At 42.3% G+C, this 23,342-nt stretch overlaps 1 protein-coding gene across 1 annotated transcript in view; it reads right to left on the reverse strand.

Moving 5' to 3' along the window:
• Positions 1-23,342, reverse strand: part of LOC124717098 (NPC intracellular cholesterol transporter 2 homolog a-like) — a 100,977-nt gene that overhangs the window by 16,747 nt on the left and 60,888 nt on the right. The window contains exon 3 of the mRNA XM_047243804.1: positions 18,620-18,795. Within this exon, the coding sequence (XP_047099760.1) occupies positions 18,620-18,795 (176 nt within the window). The remainder of the gene's footprint in view (positions 1-18,619; positions 18,796-23,342) is intronic.

A 23,342-nucleotide genomic window follows, 5' to 3' on the forward strand; every position in this document is an offset into this window, starting at 1 on the left:
CAGTACAATTTTCCATTGTTACAACCTCTCGATATACCACAGCATCATCCGCAAAAAGCCTCAGTGAACTTCCAATGTCATCCACAAGGTCATTTATGTATATTGTGAGTAGCAACGGTCCTACGACACTCCCCTGCGGCACACGTGAAATCACCATTACTTCGGAAGACTTCTCTACATTGAGAATGACATGCTGTGTTCTGTTATCTAGGAACTCTTCAATCCAATCACACAATTGGTCTGATAGTTCATATGCTCTTACTTTGTTCATTAAATGACTGTGGGGAACTGTATTGAATGCCTTGCAGAAGTCAAGAAACACAGCATCTATCTGGGAACCCGTGTCTATGGCCCTCTGAGTCTCGTGGATGAATAGTGCGAGTTGGGTTTCACACAATTGTCTTTTTTGAAACCCATGCTGATTCCTACAGAGTAGATTTCTAGTCTCCAGAAAAGTCATTATACTCTAACATAATACGTGTTCCAAAAGTCTACAACTGATCAACATTAAAGATATAGGTCTACAGTTCTACACATCTGTTCAACATCCCTTCCTGAAAACGGGGATGCCCTGTGCCATTTTCCAATCCTTTGGAACGCTATGCTCTTCTAGAGACCTACGGTACACCGCTGCAAGAAGGGGGGCAAGTTCCTTCACGTACTCTGTGTAAAATGAACTGGTATCCCATCAGGTCTAGCGGCCTTTCCTCTTTCGAACAATTTTAATTGTTTCTCTATCCCTCTGTCATCTATTTTGATATCTAAAATTTTGTCATCTGTGTGACAATCTAGACAAGGAACTACAGTGCAGTCTTCCTCTGTGAAACAGCTTTGGAAAAAGACATTTAGTATTTCGGCCTTTAGTCTGTCATCCTCTGTTTCAGTATAATTTTGTCACAGAGTGTCTGGACATTTTGTTTTGATCCACCTACCGCTTTGACATAAGACCAAAATTTCTTAGGATTTTCTGCCAGGTCAGTACATAGAACTTTACTTTCGAATTCATTGAACGTCTCTCGCATAGTCCTCCTCACACTACATTTCGCTTCGCGTAATTTTTGTTTGTCTGCAAGGCTTTGGCTATGTTTATGTTTGCTTTGAAGTTCCCTTTGCTTCTGCAGCAGTTCTCTAACTCGGTTGTTGTACCACAGTGGCTCTTTTCCATCTCTTATGGTCTTGCTTGGCACATACTCATCTAACGCATATTGTACGATGGTTTTGAACTTTGTCCACTGATCCTCAACACTACCTGTACTTGAGACAAAACTTTTGTGTTGAGCCATCAGGTACTCTGAAATCTGCTTTTTGTCACTTTTGCTAAACAGAAAAATCTTCCTACCTTTTTTAATATTTCTATTACACCTTCATTTGTCCCACATCCATAAAGCTCCTCATCTTGATAGGAACTACAAAACACAATGAATGAATGAGTGAATGAATACTTGAAAGATATATCAAAAAACAACTAATATGCAGGAGTACAGCAATGACAGTGTAACACTGCTGAATGGTGGCAGTCCCATCAGTTTGACATAGTCTTATCTTAAGAGTAGAGAACAGACGATCACATAATAAATTATAAAGGAAGTAGCAGGCAAAATTCGGAATGGGGAAACATTGAATATAGTATTCTGCAAGGTTGTATGCTTGGGCTACTCCTGTTCTTGATCTACATAAATAAACTGCCTGGGGCATTAGAGAACTCTTCAAAAACTAAGAACTTTGGATGCAACAATAGCATACTGAAAAAGGACGCAAAAACATCCATACCACATATAACCAGGTGAATAATGGAACAAGATCACTATTGGTTCACCACTAATAGCTTTTGTTGTTGTTGTTGTTGTTGTTGTGGTCTTCAGTCCGGAGACTGGTTGGATGCAGCTCTTCAGGCTACTCTGTCCTGTGCAAGCTTCTTGATCTCCAGTACCTACTGCAACCTACATCCTTCTGAATCTATTTAGTGTATTCATCTCTTGGTCTCCCTCCACGCTGCCCTCCAACACTAAATTGGTGATTCCTTGATGCTTCAGAATATGCTCTACCAACCAATCCCTTCTTCTAGTCAAGTTGTGCCACAAATTTCGTTTCTCTCCAATTCTATTCAACACCTCTCATTAGATATGTGATCTACCCATCTAATCTTCAGTATTCTTCTGTAGCACCACACTTCGATAGCTTAGATTCTCTTCTTGTCTAAACTATTTATCGTCCACATTTCACTTCCATACATAGCTACACACCATACAAATACTTTCAGAAACTAATCTCTTAATATTACACTGCTTGACACTTCCTAAGGAACAACTGCCACTGCTGTAGAAGAACAGACAAGTGTTACAGAACCACAATGATGGTAAAAGGAAATGTAGAGGGTGGGACATGTTAAGTGAAGTCTGTCTATGAATTCTCTGTATGCATTCAGCAGCTCATGCAGTATGGTTTTTTTTGTTGAAGGGTGTCACAAAACTGATTGTTGCGACATTCTGTGAGGTGTGGAAACATGCCTTGAAGCTGGTCAAAGTGTCACAGTAATGTGCTTATTTGAAAGTGTCATCTCACGGTAAAAAAAAAGGCCACTGAAGTTTGAAATGCTATGCAAAAGCATGCTGGTGGTTGTAGATGGTCGACCAGACCACAAAATGGTTGATACATAGCCGAAGTGGCATGGACATCTCACTTGTAGGCAGATCACTGCATATGTTGCAACTGCTACTGGTACACACATCTCTGACAGAACTATTTTATGGCAATTAAATCAGTATGGCTTCTATGCTCAGAAACCTGTTAAGTGCATCCATTTTCAATCGCACCATCATTGAGAAAGAGTTCATTAGTGTTGGGGCATGTTGGCTGAGGCCAGCAACAGTAGTGCAAAGTGATGTTCTCTGATGAAATCTGTAACACTGTGGCAAGTTATTCTGGCCAGCAGTTAGTGCAGAAACTGAGGGAAACACATTGCACACCACAGAATGTTCATGAACATCATCGGTATGGCAGAGGCATTATGATGTAGCCAGGTATTACACACAATGGCTAAACACCACAGCATATTATTGCATGAGGTACCATTACAGAACACTGGTATTACAGGGAGTTTATAATGGATCATATCTGTCTCTTTATGGATGAAAATGCCACCCACACAGGACCACAGAGGTGCAGACATACTGGAAAACGAATATACTGAATGTATAGAATGCCCTGCACACTCACTGGACCTAAATTGTATAGAGGATGCCTGGGATGCTCTTGGCAGACATGTTTCCCAATGAACACCCTCCCTCCCCAAACTGTGCAATAACTGAAAACTGCCTGAGGAGTGGGTAAACACTCCTCAAGAGCACCACAACAATTTGGCAGTCAGCATGAATGACATGTGCAAAATGTGCATTAGTGCCCAAGAAAGGCATATTCCTTATTGAGGGTCCAATATTGATCTTTATTTTGGGAATCTGACCTGTGTCTAACATGAATGTTACTTATGACTGTTATCCTACTTTCATGTGGTGAAATCTGTATCAGTTTTCATTACAAATATACCACTCTACAACTGTTATGTATGTACTGTGTTTCATGTTGCCCATCATTGCCTGAGATTATTCCTGTCCAACAATGACTCTGTTACTTAGCAGCTGTTAAGCAGTGTACATAGGCTCATATTAAACAATGTAAAGTCCAGGATGGCATAACAACAATTTACTAACAACAGTTAATATTTTAGAAGTCTTTTTCATTGCACCTGTCTGTGACTCACTGCCTCCTCTACGGAGATTGCAGACTCAAGTTCCAAATAAATGAAAATGACTTACAGGTACCAGGACAGAATAAGAACAACATTATGGAAAGGACAGGTTGCTACTCACCACATAGAGGAGATGATGAGTTCGAGACAGACACAATGAAAAAACTGCTATATATTTTAGCTTTCAGTCAAGAGGTCTTCTTCAGAAGAATGCACACACTCACACACACTTGATGACTGTCTCTTGCTGCTATGGCCAACCACAGTGGCCAGGACAGTCGTCATATGTGTGTGACTTGTGCTTGAGTGAGTGTATGTGCTTTCTGTTTCATAAGAAGACCTTATGGCTAAAACCTAAAATATATAGCAGTCTTTTTGTTGTGCCTGTCCACAACTCAAAATCTCTTCTTTATGGTGAGAGTCACTCTATCCTTTTGGTAATGTATTTGTTACACATACCAAAAGTAGATATCTGTGGGCAAAGTCTGTACGAGACTCCAATAAGTTGATAAACAGCAGCTATATGATAAACCTGGGGAGGAAGCAGCTTTATTTGAGTTGCAGATTCCTTTCTAAGTGTGATAAGCATAAAGCAATGTTGTGGTGGCAAACAGGCTTACGTTTCTAGCTGCCTTTGTCTTAGATCAATGTATGTTTAAAAATTTTTTTTTTTATTTTGCACATCTAGTTCCGTAAAACCAAATTGAGGAGCAAATCTACAAGGTCATGGAGCGTTTTGGTACATGAAATTACAACAGAAAAGCAATAACAGATAAAATAAAATGTTTATGAACCGAAAAAGACAAGCAATAAGTTCATGTAAATGAAATTAATAATATAACATAATTATCAGCTTAATTTTTCAAGGAACTGCTCGACACAATAGAAGGAGTGACCCATGAGGAAACTCTTCAGTTTCAATTTGAAAGCGCATGAATTACTGCTAAGATTTTTGAATTCTTGTGGGAGCTTACCGAAAATGGATGCAGCAATATATTGCAAACCTTTCTCAACAAGAGTCAAGGAAATGTGACCCAAATGCAGATTGTCTCATTCAAATAATGGAAAATCCAGGATGGAATAATGACAATATTATGAACAGAAAAGATTGCTGTTTACCATATAGCGTAGACGCTAGGTCGCAGATAGGCACAACAAAGAGACTGTCCAACAAGTAAATTTTTGGCTGAATAGGCATTCATGAACAGACAACACACACACACACACACACACACACACACACACACACACACACACACACACACAGAGAGAGAGAGAGAGAGAGAGAGAGAGAGAGAGAGAGAGAGAGAGAGAGAGAGAGAGATATGTACTCTCTACTGACTAAATGGATGGTTGCGAATGGTCATGTGGAGACCGCAGAGTGGGCTAGTGAGAACAGTATACTAGCTGACATAAAGTGTGAAGTACCCAGATGACATACCAAGTGGGGTGGCGCAGTAGTTAACTCACTGGACTCGCATTCAGAGGGACGATGGTTCAAATCCGCCTCCAGCCATCCCGATTTAGGTTTTCCATGATTTCCCTAAATCATTTCAGGCAAACGCCAGGATGGTTCCTTTCCTTTGAAAGGGCATGGCCGATTTCCTTCTCAATCCTTCCCTAATCCGAGCTTGCGCTCAATCTCTAACGACTTCATTGTTGATGGGATGTTAAACACTAATTTCCTCCTCCTCCTCCTCCAGAAGACATTGTCAGATACCAGTGTAGCTTTGTACATGCACAGACCATCAGCTGGTATTTAAATGGTGAGAGCTCCAGTGATTTTTAATAATAATTTTTAACAAGTAGAACAGCCACCAGAGTGCGTTAATGTTGCACATCTTTAGTGTTATTCCCAGGCCCGGTTGGGTATACAAAGGGCATGAACACCATCAGATGTTGAATGGTCACTATGAAGGACATGGAGATGCCACATACTTGTTTGAGACAGTGTTATTGGCATATGACAGAGTTTTAAAGGGGCCTCATTGTGGGTCTCCACTAGATGTGTGGTCAAACTGTGCAATTCCCAGATTTGTGGGGTATATCTGCACCACCCATTTGAGAGTAAATAATAGACTCCCTGCGGCATTGTGTGTCAAATATGAGCTCTGGCTAGACTAGGGAATTACCGACCCAGGCGTAGGCTGCACTTAACACTGCAACACAAAAGTGGCTGAGTATGGAGCAGTCTGGGAAGCATGGATTGCTGTTGAATGACATCACATTGTATGTGTGTGACGAGTAGCAGTTCTGCACCACCTTGGAAGATCAACATTGATGAGTATGGTGGCGACCTGGGGAAAAGTCCCACTCTTCCAATGCTTCAAAGGGTCACAGCAGTGTAACTCCTGGTGCCATGGAGTGGGGATCCGTTAAGTATGACTTCACGTCATAGCTGGTAGTAACTGATGGCACTCAAGAGCATAATAGTAAGCCATGGATGCAAGGACACTCACACCCAGAGCATGAGTCGGCTCCCTCTCTTATCTCCCCCCCCCAGCTCTTATGGAAAGGAAAAAATATAGCATAGTTAGGTATTTTTATTTCAAGAATAAGATCTAAAGGTTGGTATTATGTAGGTTGTTAACAGCATCAGAATTGGAACTTTTTTATGCCTACTTACAGGTCACCATTCATTTTCCAAATTATTGGCAATACTTCATAGCCCCAGGTCTTGCTCACCTCCTCCCATGTAGGCATTCCTATGGGCACCCTTGCATGGACATCTTGAGTTCTCATATGTTAACTCTCATGTGACAGTATCTTGGTGCCTTTTGCAACAGGACAATACATGTCCACAGATGACACATGACTCTGAAATATCTACATTTTATTGAGGTACTCCCACAGGTAGCAAGATCACAATGTCTGTCCCTGGAAGAATGTGTGAGGGACCATAGGTCAACTCCATCCATTGCCAGTATCTAGGATGTCAAGGAAGAATTACAACAGTTGTGGGCTAGTTTGCCTTAGGAGAGGATACCCTGACTTTGTGGCACCCTTCCCAATCGAATCAGTGCATGCCGACAGAGGGGGAAATGTCATAGCGAAAAGTGGGGTGGTTCTGCCAAATTTTTTTTTTGTAAATTTGACTTGAGTTTCTAATCACTGAAATAACGTTGCATATCCTCTCAACTTGCAAAGTTTCATTTCTTTTCATCATCCCCTTCCATGTGCCCCACATTCTTGTCCATTAGTGTATATACACTACTGGCCATTAAAATTGCTACACCAAGAAGAAATGCAGATGATAAACGGGTATTCATTGGACAAATATATTATACTAGAACTGACATGTGATTACATTTTCATGCAATTTGGGTGCATAGGTCCTGAGAAATCAGAACCCCGAACAACCACCTCTGGCAATAATAACGGCCTTGATATGCCTGGGCACTGAGTCAAACAGAGCTTGGATGGCGTGTACAGGTACAGCTGCCCATGCAGCTTTAATACGATACCACAGTTCATCAAGAGTAGTGACTGGCGTATTGTGACAAGCCAGTTGCTCGGCCACCATTGACCAGACATTTTCAATTGGTGGGAGATCTGGAGAATGTGCTGGCCAGGGCAGCAGTTGAACATATTCTATTTCCAGAAAGCCCCGTACAGGACCTGCAACATGCAGTCGTGCATTATCCTGCTAAAATGTAGGGTTTCGCAGGGATCGTATGAAGGGTAGAGCCACGGGTCACAACACATAAGCCAGTATGGCGATGACGAATAAACGCTTCCGATGTGCGTTCACCGCGATGTCACTAAACACGGGTGAGACCATCATGATGCTGTAAACAGAACCTGGATTCATCCGAAAAAATGACGTTTTGCCATTCGTGCACCCAGGTTCATCATTGAGTACACCATCGCAGGCGCTCCTGTTTGTGATACAGCGTTGAGGGTAACCGCAGCCATGGTCTCCGAGCTGATAGTCCATGCTGCTGCAAATGTCGGCAAACTGTTTGTGCAGATGGTTATTGTCTTGCAAATGTCCCCATCTGTTGACTCAGGGATCAAGACGTGGCTGCACGATCCGTTACAGCCATGCAAATAAGGTGCCTGTCATCTCGACTGCTAGTGATACGAGGCCATTTGGGTCCAGCATGGTCGGAAATGTGATTGTACGCATTTCTCCTCCTTACACGAGGCATCACAACAACGTTTCCCCAGGTAATGCCAGTCAACTGCTGTTTGTGTATGAGAAATCGGTTGGAAAATTTCCTCATGTCAGCATGTTGTAGGTGTCGCCACTGGCGCCAAACTTGTGTGAATGCTCTGAAAAGCTAATCATTTGCATATCACAGCATATTCTTCCTGTCGGTTAAATTTCGCGTCTGTAGCACGTCATCCTCGTGGTGTAGCAATTTTAATGGAAAGTAGTGTAATTACATCTGTACCAGCTGCAGAAGTATGAAACCAGTATTTCCCTATACATTGTTCTAGCCGTCAGTATAGGACCCGTGAGACCGTGTCTGCAGCGCCATCTGCTTCCTTTAATGGCTGATGACAAACGTCAATACCTTGTAACCCCTAGTTCCATACATCAGCATCTGTTTCAAACCCATAAACATGTCGAGTTTTGTGCCTACGGACTACGACTTGCGAACAGCATTGGTTTCTGTTATCATTTGAAGAAAACTGCGACAGAATTGCATCAAATGCTTGTCGAAGCTTTCGGCGAACATGCTATTTTGAAAACACAGTGTTACGAGTGGTTCAAAAAATTAAAAAATGGTGATATTGACATGGGAAACAAACGAAAAATTTCGAAGACAACGAATTGCAGGCTTTATTGGGTGAAGATGATACTCAGACTCAACAGGAACTCGTGGAACAATTGAAAGTGACGCAGAAAGATGTTTCTCTTTGATTGAAAGCTATGATAAAGGTGTAAAAAGTGGTAAAATAGGTTCTGCATGAACTGAATGAAAGACAGCAAGCAAATCGAAAGACCAATATTGTGAAATGCTGTTCGCCAGATACAAAACAAAGTCGTTTCTCCATGGAATAGTGACAGTTGACGAAAAATGGATATATTTTTAGAGTCATGGGTGAATCCGGGCAAACCATCGACATTCACTGCAAGACCAAATCACTTTGCAAAGAAGACAATGTTTTGTGCTTGGTGGGATCAGATGGGTGTCACCTATTATGAGCTGCTAAAAACTGGTGAAACCGTTAACACTGATCACTACCAATAGGAAATGATCGATTTAAATCGAGCATTGTATGGAAAACGACCGGAATATGGAAAAAGGCAACACAATGTCATATTGCTCCATAACAACGCCCCATTACACACAGAAAAACGGGTCAGGAAAACGATTGAGACGTTCAAACACTAGGGAATGTGGCTTATTCTCCAGACTTGGCTTCGTATGTTTGTCATCTACTTGCATCACTGGGACACGCTCTCGCTGAACAATGTTTATGTTCGTATGAAAATGTACGAAAAGGGCTCGCTGATTGGTTCGCTTCAAAAGAAGAACTGGTTTTTTTTTCTTTTTGCGTGGCATTCATAGCCTGCTGTAGAGGTCGGAGAAATGTATAACTAGCAATGGAGATTATTTTTAATAAAATATTGTTTATCAGTTTCAAACAACAGAGGTGTAATTATTGCAACTAAATTCCGGTTTCATGCTTCTACACCTAGTAAATATTGAGACCAATTACAGAACATATCAATTTGCCACGCAGACTTAGAATCAACACTGCTACCTAGATGTACGAGGTGCATTCAAGTTGTAAGGCCTCCGATTTTTTTTCTCCAGACTGGAAAGAGATAAAAACATGCGCATTGTTTTAAAATGAGGCTGCATTCATTGTCAATACGTCCCAGAGATGGCAGCACTGTACGGCAGATGGAATTTTACCGCCAGCGGCGAGAATGAGAACTGTTTTAAATACTTAAAATGGCGACGTTTTCCTTACTTGAGCAGCGTGCAATCATTCGTTTTCTGAATTTGCGTGGTGTGAAACCAATTGAAATTCATCGACAGTTGAAGGAGACATGTGGTGGAGTTATGGATGTGTCGAAAGTGCGTTCATGGGTGCGACAGTTTAATGAAGGCAGAACATCGTGTGACAACAAACCGAAACAACCTCGGGCTCGCACAAGCCGGTCTGACGACACGATCGAGAAAGTGGAGAGAATTGTTTTGGGGGATCCCCGAATGACTGTTGAACAGATCGCCTCCAGAGCTGGCATCTCTGTGGGTTCTGTGCACACAATCCTGCATGACGACCTGAAAATGCGAAAAGTGTCATCCAGGTGGGTGCCACAAATGCTGACGGACGACCACATGGCTGCCCGTGTGGCATGTTGCCGAGCAATGTTGACGCGCAACGACAGCATGAGTGGGACTTTCTTTTCGTCGGTTGTGACAATGGATGAGACGTGGATGCCATTTTTCAATCCAGAAACAAAGCGCCAGTCAGCTCAATGGAAGCACACAGATTCACCGCCACCAAAAAATTTCGGGTAACCGCCAGTGCTGAAAAAATGATGGTGTCCATGTTCTGGGACAGCGTGGGCGTAATCCTTACCCATTGCGTTCCAAAGGGCACTATGGGAACAGGTGCACCCTACGAAAATGTTTTGAAGAACAAATTCCTTCCTGCACTGCAACAAAAACGTTCGGGAAGGGCTGCGCGTGTGCTGTTCCACCAAGACAATGCACCCGCACATCAAGCTAACGTTACGCAACAGTTTCTTCGTGATAACTTTGAAGTGATTCCTCATGCTCCCTACTCACCTGACCTGGCTCCTAGTGACTTTTGGCTTTTTCCAACAATGAAAGACACTCTCCGTGGCCGCACATTCACCAGCCGTGCTGCTATTGCCTCAGCGATTTTCCAGTGGTCAAAACAGACTCCTAAAGAATCCTTCGCCGCTGCCATGGAATCATGGCGTCAGCGTTGTGAAAAATGTGTACGTCTGCAGGGCGATTACGTCGAGAAGTAACGCCAGTTTCATCGATTTCGGGTGAGTAGTTAATTAGAAAAAAAAAAAAAATCAGAGGCCTTAGAACTTGAATGCACCTCGTATGAAAAGACAGTGCACTGGCAGAGCTGTTATTTGTACTCTGTGATTCATTTGAAAGATGATTCCGACGTGATTATGGCACACGACGGGAATGATCAGACTTTGAACGTGGAGTGGTAGTTGGTGCTAGACGTATGGACCATTCCGTTGCGAAAATCGTTAAGCAACTCAGTATTCCGAGTTCCACAGTGTCAAGAGAGTGCCGAGAACAGCAAATTTCAGCCGTTACCTCTCACCACGGACAATGCAGTAACCGTCGACCTTCGCTTAATGACCGAGAGCAGTGGCGTTTGTGTAGAGTTGTCAGTGCTATCAGATAAGCAAAACTGCGTGAAATAAGCACAGAAATCAGTGCGGAACATACGACGAACGCATCCGTTAGAGAGTGCGACGAAAGTTAACGTTAATGAGCTACGACAGCAGATGATCGACGCGAGTGCCTCTTCTAACAGCACGACACCGCCTGCAGCGCCTCTCCCGGGCTCGTGACCACGCTGCGTGGAAGAATTGGTAAGAGTCGATGGTAGGGTGGAGTGTGGCGCAGACCCCACGAAGTCTTGGACCTTAGTTGGCAACAACGCACTGTGGAAGCTGGTTGTGGCTCATAATGGTGTAGATTGTGTCTACATAGAATCGACTGGGTCCTCTGATCCAGCTAAACTGATCACTGACTAGAAATGGTTACATTCGGAAACCACTTGGAAACCACTTTTAGCATTTACGGACTTCATGTTTCCAAACAACGATGGAATTTTTATCGATGACAATGCGCCATGTCACGGAGACAATTATTCACAATTGGTTTGAAGAACTCTCTGGACAGTTCTAGCAAATAATTTGGCCACATACAGGGTGTTACAAAAAGGTACGGCCAAACTTTCAGGAAACATTCCTCACACTCAGACAAAGAAAAGATGTTATGTGGACATGTGTCCGGAAACGCTTAATTTTCTTGCTAGAGCTCATTTTAGTTTCGTCAGTATGTACTGTACTTCCTCGATTCACCGCCAGTTGGCCCAATTGAAGGAAAGTAATGTTGACTTCAGTGCCTGTGTTGACATGCGACTCATTTTAGTTTCGTCAGTATGTACTGTACTTCCTCGATTCACCGCCAGTTGGCCCAATTGAAGGAAAGTAATGTTGACTTCAGTGCCTGTGTTGACATGCGACTCATTTTAGTTTCGTCAGTATGTACTGTACTTCCTCGATTCACCGCCAGTTGGCCCAATTGAAGGAAAGTAATGTTGACTTCAGTGCCTGTGTTGACATGCGACTCATTGTCCTACAGTACTAGCATCAAGCACATCAGTACTAGCATCAACAGGTTAGTGTTCATCACGAACGTGGTTTTGCAGTCAGTGCAATGTTTACAAATGCGGAGTTGGCAGATGCCCATTTGATGTATGGATTAGCACGGGGCAATAGCCGTGGCGCGGTACGTTTGTACCGAGACAGATTTCCAGAACGAAGGTGTCTCGACAGGAAGACGTTCGAAGCAATTGATCGGCGTCTTAGGGAGCACGGAACATTCCAGCCTATGAATCGTGACTGGGGAAGGCCTAGAACGACGAGGACACCTGCAGTGGACGAGGCAATTCTTCGTGCAGTTGACGATAACCCTAATGTCAGCGTCAGAGAAGTTGCTGCTGTACAAGGTAACGTTGACCACGTCACTGTATGGAGAGTGCTACGGGAGAACCAGTTGTTCCCGTACCGTGTACAGCGTGTGCAGGCACTATCAGTAGCTGATTGGCCTCCACGGGTACACTTCTGCCAATGGTTCATCCAACAATGTGTCAATCCTCATTTCAGTGCAAATGTTCTCTTTACGGATGAGGCTTCATTCCAACGTGATCAAATTGTAAATATTCACAATCAACATGCGTGGGCTGACGAGAATCCGCACGCAATTGTGGAATCACGTCATCAACACAGATTTTCTGTGAACGTTTGGGTAGGCATTGCTGGTGATGTCTTGATTGGGACCCATGTAAGCTTCCACCTACGCTCAATGGAGGACGTTATCGTGATTTCATACGGGATACTCTACCTGTGCTGCTAGAACATGTGCCTTTACAAGTACGACACGTGGCTCATGCACGATGGAGCTCCTGCACATTTCAGTCGAAGTGTTCGTACGCTTCTCAACAACAGATTTGGTGACCGATGGATTGGTAGAGACGGACCAATTCCATGGCCTCCACGCTCTCCTGACCTCAACGCTCTCGACTTTCATTTATGGGGGCATTTGAAAGCTCTTGTCTACGGAACCCTGGTACCAAATGAAGAGACTCTTCGTGCTCGTATTGTGGACGGCTGTGATACAATACGCCATTCTCCAGGGCTGCATCAGCGCATCAGGGATTCCATGCGACGGAAGGTGGATGCATGTATCCTCGCTAACGGACGACATTTTGAACATTTCCTGTAACAAAGTGTTTGAAGTCACGCTGGTAGGTTCTGTTGCTGTGTGTTTCCATTCCATGATTAATCTGATTTGAAGAGAAGTGATAAAATGAGCTCTAACATGGAAAGTAAGCGTTTCCGAACACATGTCCACATAACATATTTTCTTTCTTTGTGTGTGAGGAATGTTTCCTGAAAGTTTGGCCGTACCTTTTCGTAACATCCTGTAGACCACCTAGTATGAATCCCATAGAACATTTGTTTTGTTTTATGTATTTATTGATTTATTCCTTTATTTTTTTGAATCGCCAGTGTTCTGACTGGTTTGTTGCGACCCGCCACGAATTCCTCTTCTGCGTCATCTTATTCATTTCAGAACAGCACTTGCAATTCCTCAATTATTTGCTGAATATATTCCTGTCACTGTCTTCCTATACAGTTTTTACCCTCTACAGCTCCCTCTAGTACCTTGGAAGTTATTGCCTGATGTCTTTACACGTGTCCTATCATCCTGTCCATTTTTCATGTCAGTGTTTTCCATAATTTCCTTTCCTCGTCAGTTCTCCGGAGAATCTCCTCATTCCTTATCTTATCGGTCTTCTATAGCGCAACACCTAAGATGCTTCGATTCTTTTCTGTTCCGGTTTTCCCACAGTCCATGTTTCACTACCATTCAGTGCTGTACTCCAGACGTACATTCTTAGAAACTTCTTCTTCGTATTAAGGTCGGGTTTCGTGGGGGTTGAAGGGACCAAAGGTCATGGGTTCTCAGATTAAGGCCCATGTTTGATACTAGTGGACATCTTTTAGTCAGAAATGCCCTTTTTACCAGGGATAATCTGCTTTTATGGCCCTCTTGCTCCATCCGTCATTGTTTATTTTGCTTCCTAGGTAGTAGAATTCCTTAACTTCACCTACTTCGTGCCGGCTGCGGTGGCCGTGGGGTTCTAGGCGCTGCAGTCTGGAACCGCGGGTTTGCTACGGTCGCAGGTTCGAATCCTGCCTCGGGCATGGATGTGTGTGATGTCCTTAGATTAGTTAGGTTTAAGTAGTTCTAAGTTTTAGGGGACTGATGACCTAAGATGTTAAGTCCCATAGTGCTCAGAGCCATTTGAACCATCTACTTCGTGATCACCAATCCTGATCAAGTTTCTCACTGATCTCATTTCTGCTGTTTCTCAGTACCTTCGTCTTTCTGAGATTTACTCTCAATTCGTATTCTTTACTCATTACACTGTTCATTCCATTCAGAAATTCCTGTAATCCTTCTTCACTTTAACTGAGGATAGCAATGTCATCAGCGAATATTATCATTGATAGCCTTTCACCTTAGATTTCAATCCCACTCTTGAATCTTTCCTTTTATTTCTGTCATTGCTTCTTCCATGTACAGACTGACCAGAAGGAGTGAAAGACAACATCCGCGTCTTAAACTCTTTTAAATCCGAGCACATCGTTCTAGGTCTTTCACTCGTATTGTTCCATCTTGGCTCTTGTACATATTGCATGTTACCCGTGTTACCATTTATCTTACCCCTATTTTTTCAGGATTTCGAATATCTTGCACAATTTGATATTGTCGGACCCTTTCTCGAGGCCCATAAATCCTATGAACTTATCTTAATTTTTCTTTAGTCTTGCCCCAGTATCAACCGCAACGTCACAACTGTCTCTCTCGTGCCTTTACCTTTTGTAAAGCCAAACTGATCGTCGTCTGACACATCCTCAGCTTTCTTTTCCATCCTTCTGGATATTTACCTTGACAGCATCTTGGATACATGAGCTGTTAAGCTGATGGTGCGATAATTCTCGCACTTGTGAGATGGTAAACTGCTGGTCTCATACATTCTACACACCAAAGTGAATGGTCGTTTTGTTGCCACGTCCCCCAATGATTTTGGAAATCCTGGCGGAGTGTTGTCTATCCCTTCTCTCTTATTCGATCTTAAATTCTCCAAATCTCATTCTAATACTGGGTCCCCTATCTGTTCTATATCGACTCCTGTTTCTCCTTCTATCACATCAGGCAAAACTTCTCCCTCATAAAGGCCTTCAATACCCTCTTTCCACGTATCCGCTCTCTCCTCTGCATTTAACAGTGGAATCCCCATTGCGTTCTTAATGTTACCGCCTTTGCTTTTGATTTCCCCGAATGTTGATTCGACTTTTCCATATGTAGAGTCAGTCTTTCCGACAGTAATTTCTTTTCAGACTTCTTCACTTTTCTCATGCAGCTATTTCGCGTTACCTTCCTCGCACTTCCTCTTTATTTCATTCCTATGTGACTCGTATTTCTATATTCCTGAATTTCCCTGAACGTTTTTGTATTTCCTTCTTTCATCGGTCAACTGGTGTATTTGTTCTGTAATCCATGGTTTCTTCACAGCTTCCTTCTATGTACTTACGTTTTTCCTTTCAACTTCCGTTATTGCCATTTTTAGAGATGTCTGTTCTTCTTCAACTGTCCTGCCTACTGAGCCATTCATTATTCCATTATCTATAGTCTCAGAGAACTTCAAACGTACCTCTTCACTCCTTAGTACATCTGTATCCTACTTACTTGCGTATTTGTTCTTCCAAACTAATCTCAAACTTCAGCCTACTCTCCCACAGCCCTTTCTTCTACTCCTTCCCTTGCAATCGCATTCCAATTCCCCATGACTGTTAGATATTTATCTTCATTTATGTACTGAATTACTCGTTCAGTATCCTCACATACTTTCCCTATAGTTTCATCATCGGCTTACGAAGTCGGCATGAACTGTCGTTGTCGGTGCTGGTTTGCTATCGACTCTGATGAGTACAACCCTATCACTGAACCATTCACAATAATACCCTCTCTGTCCTACCTTCCTACTCATAATTAAACTTAGTCCCGTTATACCATTCTCGGCTGCTGTTGATATTACTCTATACTCTTCTGATCAGAAATCCACAGCTTCTTTCAGTTTCACTTCACTGACCCCCAGTATATCTAGAATGGGCCATACCACTTCCCTTTTCCGATTTTCTAGCCTCCTTACCACGTTCAAACTTCTGATATGCCACGCCCCGAATCGTAGAACATTATCCTTTCGTTGGTTACGAACTCTATTTCTTATGGTCACCTTCCACCTGGCGGTCATCTCCTGGAGATCCGAATGGAGAACTACTCCGGAATCTTTCGCCAACAGAGAGATCATCATGACACTTTTTCAATTCCAGCCCACATGTCCTGTGGACATATATTATGCGTCTTTAACGCAGTAGGTTCCATTGCCATCTGGATCCTCATGCCGTTGACCATTGCTGATTCTTCTGCCATCAGTTGCCGTTTCCCATCCCAAGGGTAAGAGAGTGCCCTCAACCTCTATCAGCTCTTCCGCCCTCTTTTGACATGGCCGTTAGCTGAATGATGGTGACTTCTTATGCCAGAAGTCTTCGGTCGCCATTACTGACGACTTTAATTCAAAATTTAAGCGGTGGCAGAGTTCGAACCAGGGATCAAGGACATTTTGATTACTAATGAAAGACACTATTCCTGCACCATGGGTGATCGAACGTTCGTGGAACACAATCGAGAGGTCAGTTCGTGCACAAAATTCTGCACCGGCAACACTTTCGCGACTATGGAAGGCTGTAGTGGCAGCATGGCTCAATATTTCTGCAGGGGACTGTCATCGACTTGTCGGGACCTCGCAAAGTCAAGTTTCTTCACTACGCCAAGAGATACGACACGATATTAGGGGGTACCCCAAGACTTTTGTCGCCTCACTGTATCATTTTTCCAAAGTAAATTTTGATCCATAAGCCGACTCAAGAACTTCAAACTCTTCCCCGTTTGTTATTTTTATCTGGTAAACCACATTCATAGTAGTTGTTGTTGTGGTCTTCAGTCCTGAGACTGCTACTCTATCCTGTGCAAGCTTCTTCATCTCCCAGTACCTACTGCAGCCTACATCCTTCTGTATCAGTTTAGTGTATTCATCTCTTGGTCTCCCTCTACGATTTTTAATCTCCACGCTGCCCTATAGTACTAAATTGATGATCCCTTCCATACATGGCTACACTCCATACAAATACTTTCAGAAACGACTTTCTGACACTTAAATCAATACTCGATGTTAACAAATTTCTCTTCTTCAGAAACGCTTTCCTTGCCATTGCCAGTCTACATTTTATATCCTCTCTACTTCGACATCTTCAGTTATTTTTCTCCCCAAATAGCAAAACTCCTTTACTACTTTAAGTGTCTCATTTCCTAATCTAATTCCCTCAGCATCACCCGACTTAATTCGACTACATTCCATTATCCTCGTTTTGCTTTTGTTGATGTTCATCATATACCCTCCTTTCAAGACACTGTCCATTCCGTTCAACTGCTCTTCCAAGTCCTTTGCTGTCTCTGACAAAATTACAACGTCATCGGCAAACCTCAAAGTTTTTATTTCTTCTCCATGGATTTTAATACCTACTCCGAATTGGTCTTTTGTTTCCTTTACTGCTTGCTCAATATACAGATTGAATAGTATCGGGGAGAGGCTACAACCCTGTCTCGCTCCCTTCCCAACCACTGCTTCCCTTTCATGTACCTCGACTCTAATAACTGCCAACTCCTTTCTGTACAAATTGTACATAGCCTTTCGCTCCCTTTGTTTTACCCCTGCCAACTTCAGAATTTGAAAGACAGTATTCCAGTCAACATTGTCAAAAGCTTTCTCTAAGTCCACAAATGCTAGAAATGTAGGTTTGCCTATCCTTAATCTTTCTTCTAAGATAAGTCGTAGGGTCAGTATTGCCTCACGTGTTCCAGTGTTTCTACGGAATCCAAACTGATCTTCCACGAGGTCGACTTCTACTAGCTTTTCCATTCGTCTGTAAAAAATTCGCGTTAGTATTTTGCAGCTCTGACTTCTTAAACTGATAGTTCGGTAATTTTCACATCTGTCAACACCTGCTTTCTTTGGGATTGGAATTATTAGATTCTTCTTGAAGTCTGAGGGAATTTCGCCTGTCTCATGCATCTTGCTCACCAGATGGTAGAGTTTTGTCAGGACTGGCTCTCCCAAGGCTGTCAATAGTTCTAATGGAATGTTGTCTACTCCCGCGGCCTTGTTTCGACTTAGGTCTTTCAGTGCTCTGTCAAACTCTTCACGCAGTATCATATCTCCCATTTCATCTTCATCTTCATAGTAAGTGCGGTATTTTTGACAGCTCAAAATTGGATTATCTGTATTTAAAGGTGGTCTGTTTGTGCAAAAACCATTTAATAACTCTAACAAAAGCATAATTTATTTTCTCTGTGGATGATTCTTTGACCAGCTCGACAATGACGCTTGTATCATCTGTGAAAAGCGCTAATTTTCCCTTCTGATAGTTGGTTCTGTATACAGAATAAAACTTTAAGGACATCCGACTGTTGAAATTATGCCCTTGTTGTTTACCCTTGGATACATCCTTTTGACGGAAACTGCGTCAGTGTAGTTGTAGCGATGCCCTGCTGCAAGTGGACACTCGAGCCCAGAACTGCCGCAGGCGTTCTTGTGAGCCAGTGGAAACGGAATGGGAAATTTCCCCACCACGCCGAACACCAGAGGCTTCACAATGGAGACTTGATGGTCTGGAACCAAGAGACAGAAATTTTGCTGGATATTGCTAAGACTATGTGCAACAAAGTCATTTATAAAACGGGCAGCTAGCCTGAAAAAAAAAATCATAGGCACTCAAAGACGTTTTCATCCCACCAAAGACGTACATACTTCATTTTCAACTACTGTAGTGTTACGACGCGTATGACTCAATGATTTCTGTTTGAAATATGACCATGTGCAGAGTTCGTCACCTACGTCGTTTACAAAACACTTCAAAAAAATTATTTAAATTCTTTTAAAGTTCACTATAAAAGATTCTTGAACGAAACTGTAATTAAAACACCCTCAGTTGAGTCGTTTGTGCAAAATTACGTCACTCAGTCCAACTGGTTTGCGCAAACTTTTGAAATTTAGATGTCGTTTGTTTCTTCTTGGAAATTATATTCTTGCAAGTCATCTTATTTTTCTCATATTAAAGTCAGACTGTAAAACCTTTAAGATTCAAAAATCGAAATCCAACTCTTCTAAAAATTAATATCTATGAAAAATTCAGTAATAATTCTTCCTCAATGTAACTCTTCATAAATAATTCTCGAACACGTACTTAAGCTTTAGAGCATACACTGTTTTATTGTCTTCGTATATGCTACATACAGATGTGAACATCAGACTCGACAAAACAGAACTAAACAAAATACAACATGAACTAAAAACTTCTGTGACGTCATTACGATGGAAAATTAAAAATTTTTATTTATTTGAATGTTGGAGGTTCGACGCAATAACCCGGTCACAGCATCTTCTGCTGCACTTTGGCCGCTGACCCGCGACATCTAGTGGCCAGCAATTTTCTTTTTCCGGTTCCGGCAGTGAAGATGCTGTTTCCAAACATGAAACATACAAAACAAAAATACAAAACTTCAAATATTTTACAAATATAACAAAATATTTCAAATATATAAACAAAACACTAAATTAAACTTATATTTACCTGCAAACTGAGCTGATCCTTGTGGATGGGTGACGCTTTAATTTCGCGTCCCATTATACAGGGTGATTCAAAAAGAATACCACAACTTTAGGAATTTAAAACTCTGCAACGACAAAAGGCAGAGCTAAGCACTATCTGTCGGCGAATTAAGGGAGCTATAAAGTTTCATTTAGTTGTACATTTGTTCGCTTGAGGCGCTGTTGACTAGGCGTCAGCGTCAGTTGATGCTAAGATGGCGACCGCTCAACAGAAAGCTTTTTGTGTTATTGAGTACGGCAGAAGTGAATCGACGACAGTTGTTCAGCGTGCATTTCGAACGAAGTATGGTGTTAAACCTCCTGATAGGTGGTGTATTAAACGTTGGTATAAACAGTTTACAGAGGATGGGTGTTTGTGCCAAGGGAAAAGTTCTGGACGGCCGAGAACGAGTGATGAAAATGTAGCACGCATCCAGCAAGCATTTGTTCACAGACCAGGAAAATCCACTCGCAGAGCTAGCAGAGAGCTGCAATTTCCACAATCAACTGTATGGAGAGTCCTACGAAAAAGGTTAGTTATGAATCCTTATTGTCAACTACCCGAGGCGATGGATCGGCCGCCAGGCAGCGCGTGACAGAGCACTTCATCACTGGCCTCCAAGAAGCCCTGATCTTACCCCCTGAGATTTTTTCTTATGGGGGTATGTTAAGGATATGGTGTTTCGGCCACCTCTCCCAGCCACCATTGATGATTTGAAACGAGAAATAACAGCAGCTATCCAAACTGTTACGCCTGATATGCTACAGAGAGTGTGGAACGAGTTGGAGTATCGGGTTGATATTGCTTGAGTGTCTGGAGGGGGCCATATTGAACATCTCTGAACTTGTTTTTGAGTGAAAAAGAACCTTTTTAAATACTCTTTGTAATGATGTATAACAGAAGGTTATATTATGTTTCTTTCATTAAATACACATTTTTAAAGTTGTGGTATTCTTTTTGAATCACCCTGTACTACACTGATTGGCATTAAAATTGTAAACCGTGAAGAGGGCATGCAATAAACGTCCAATTGGCATCATGTGTGATGCTTGCAGCGCCATACTGTACAAAGTAGGGGGCGAGATAGGCCATTGACATGGTAACAGACAAAGGCGTGGTGCAAAGTCTTGTGGAAAAAAAAGAAAGAAAGATGGTATAAACTGGGAGAAGTACAGGGGTTGGATAAATACATACGAGGTGTGATTGGAAAGTGTTAAGAACGGATCCGCTACTGCTTACTGATTTGCCAGGCAGGTACACGGAGGGTTGGGAGTGTGTCATTGCCTTGTCCTTGAACACCTTCTGACAGGAAACTGCGTGTCCTTTATTCAGCTCGTTGTGGCAGCTGGTTGAGTGTGGGTCTGTTAGGGCTTGTTGCCGGATTCTGTCTGGGTGAAAAGGGCCGTAAAAACGGAGCAATGAGATTGTGCAAAATTTTGTTTTAAAGCTGGGAAATCAGCTTCTGACACTTAGAGACTATTAAAAAAACTTTTGGAGATAATTGTATGAGCCAGTCAAATGTTTTTGTCTGGCTCAACACATTCAAAAATGACCACGAATCATTAATATATGAACTATGTTTCGGCCGTCCTTCCACCTCGAAAACGAATGAAACTGTTTTGAAAGTTTGCGACTTAGTGCGCTTTGATCGTAAATTAGGGAGATGGCTGATGAACTTAATTTACGTTTCTATGCAGTTCAGTCAATTTTTACAGAAGATCTGAACATGCGTCGCGCGGGATTAGCCGAGCGGTTTAAGGCGCTGTATTCATGGACTGTGCGGCTGCTCCCGGCGGAGGTTCGAGTCCTCCCTCGGGCATGGGTGTGTGTGTTTGTCCGTAGGATAAGGCGGCCGGTGTGGCCGAGCGGTTCTACGCGCTTCAGTCTGGAACCGCGCGACCGCTACAGTCGCAAGTTCGAATCCTGCCTCGGGCATGGATGTGTGTGATGTCCTTAGGTTAGTTAGGTTTAAGTAGTTCTAAGTTCTGGGGGACTGATGACCTCAGATGTTAAGTCCCATACTGCTCAGAGCCATTTGAACCATTTTTCCTTAGGATAATTTAGGATAGGTACTGTGTAAGCTTAGGGACTGGTGACCTTAGCAGTTAAGTCCCATAAGATTTCACGCACATTTGAACATTTTCTGAACATGCATCGAGTGTCCTCAAAATTCCTTCCAAAAGTGTTGTCAAGTGACCAGAGATAATACCGACTTGAAGTGTGCCAAGAACTGATCGGACTAAAAATGGCCCAGATTTGTTAAATAGGGTAATTACAGGTGATGAAGCGTGGGTATATGGATATGACCTTGAAACAAAAGTTCAGACTTCGAAGTGGAAGACTCGAGGTTCACCACGACCGAGCAAAGCACGGCAAAGTCGGTCGAAGGTGAAGACAGTGTTGGTGATTTTTTTTTCGATTCTACCGGTGTTGTGCATCATGAATTTACCCCTCGAGGACAGACAATTAACCAGGAATACTACAAATGAGTTCTTGAGCGTCTGTGCGAAAAGGTGTGGAAGAAAACGTCAGCATTGTGGAGAGACAGGGGTTGGGTGCTACACCATGACAACGCTCCGGTTCATCGTGCCTTCTCCATCGTTGAATTTTTGAGCAAATTCAAAATTGCTGTGCTTCGACAACCGCCGTATTCCCCTGATTTTGCCCCTAATGACTTCTACCTGTTTTCTAAACTGAAATTTTCAATGAAAGGGAAGCGAATTGACTCGATGGAAGATATCCAGGCAAATACGGAGAGCGTCCTTAAGAGGGGTAGGAAGTCAAACGGACCGACTTGGAGCAGGAGAGGCCCCAGACGATATTTTAATTTCCACCGTCTATACTTTTACAAATAAATTCATAAAAATTTGTCAACATGATCAGGAAGGATTCAGGATTCAAACTCATAACAATGTAAGTTCAAAAGTATAATAAAATAAATTTTTTTGCTTGTGAAATTTCATCATTTTTTCACTTACTATTGGCTGCATTTGTTGCTATAGGTACACTTTAATTCACAAGTAAGACAGATACTTCGATGAATTTTGCACAGCATACAAACCATACTTATAGGTGTATGCAACTCTAGAATTTATTTAATTAATGAAAAAATGAATGAGCTGTTACATTTTAAACTTCATGTTTAGAAAAATCTCAAATTTAATGGTTAATTATCTCAATTTTTAGCACAGTTTTTAATAGATTGGAAAATTCTAGATTTTCATATACCTGTAAGTATGGTTTGTATGCTGTGCAAAATTCATCGAAGAATCTCCCATACTTCTGAAGAAAAGTGTACCTATAGCAACAAATGCAGCCAATAGTAACTGAAACAATGATGACATTTCACATGCAAAAAAAGATTTGTTATATTTTTGAACTTCCACTGCTATGAGCGTGAATCATGAACCCTTCCTGGTCATGCTGACAAAGTTTTATGAATTTATTTGTAAAAGTATAGACAGTAGAAAATAAAATGTCCTGTGGTGACTCTCCTGCTCCAAGTCGGCCAGTTTGATGTCCTACCCCACTTAACACACTCCAGGAAAAAAATTTCCAGGAATGTTT

This window comes from Schistocerca piceifrons, chromosome 9 (assembly GCF_021461385.2).
Source record: "Schistocerca piceifrons isolate TAMUIC-IGC-003096 chromosome 9, iqSchPice1.1, whole genome shotgun sequence".
NCBI classification, from domain to species: Eukaryota; Metazoa; Arthropoda; class Insecta; order Orthoptera; family Acrididae; genus Schistocerca; species Schistocerca piceifrons.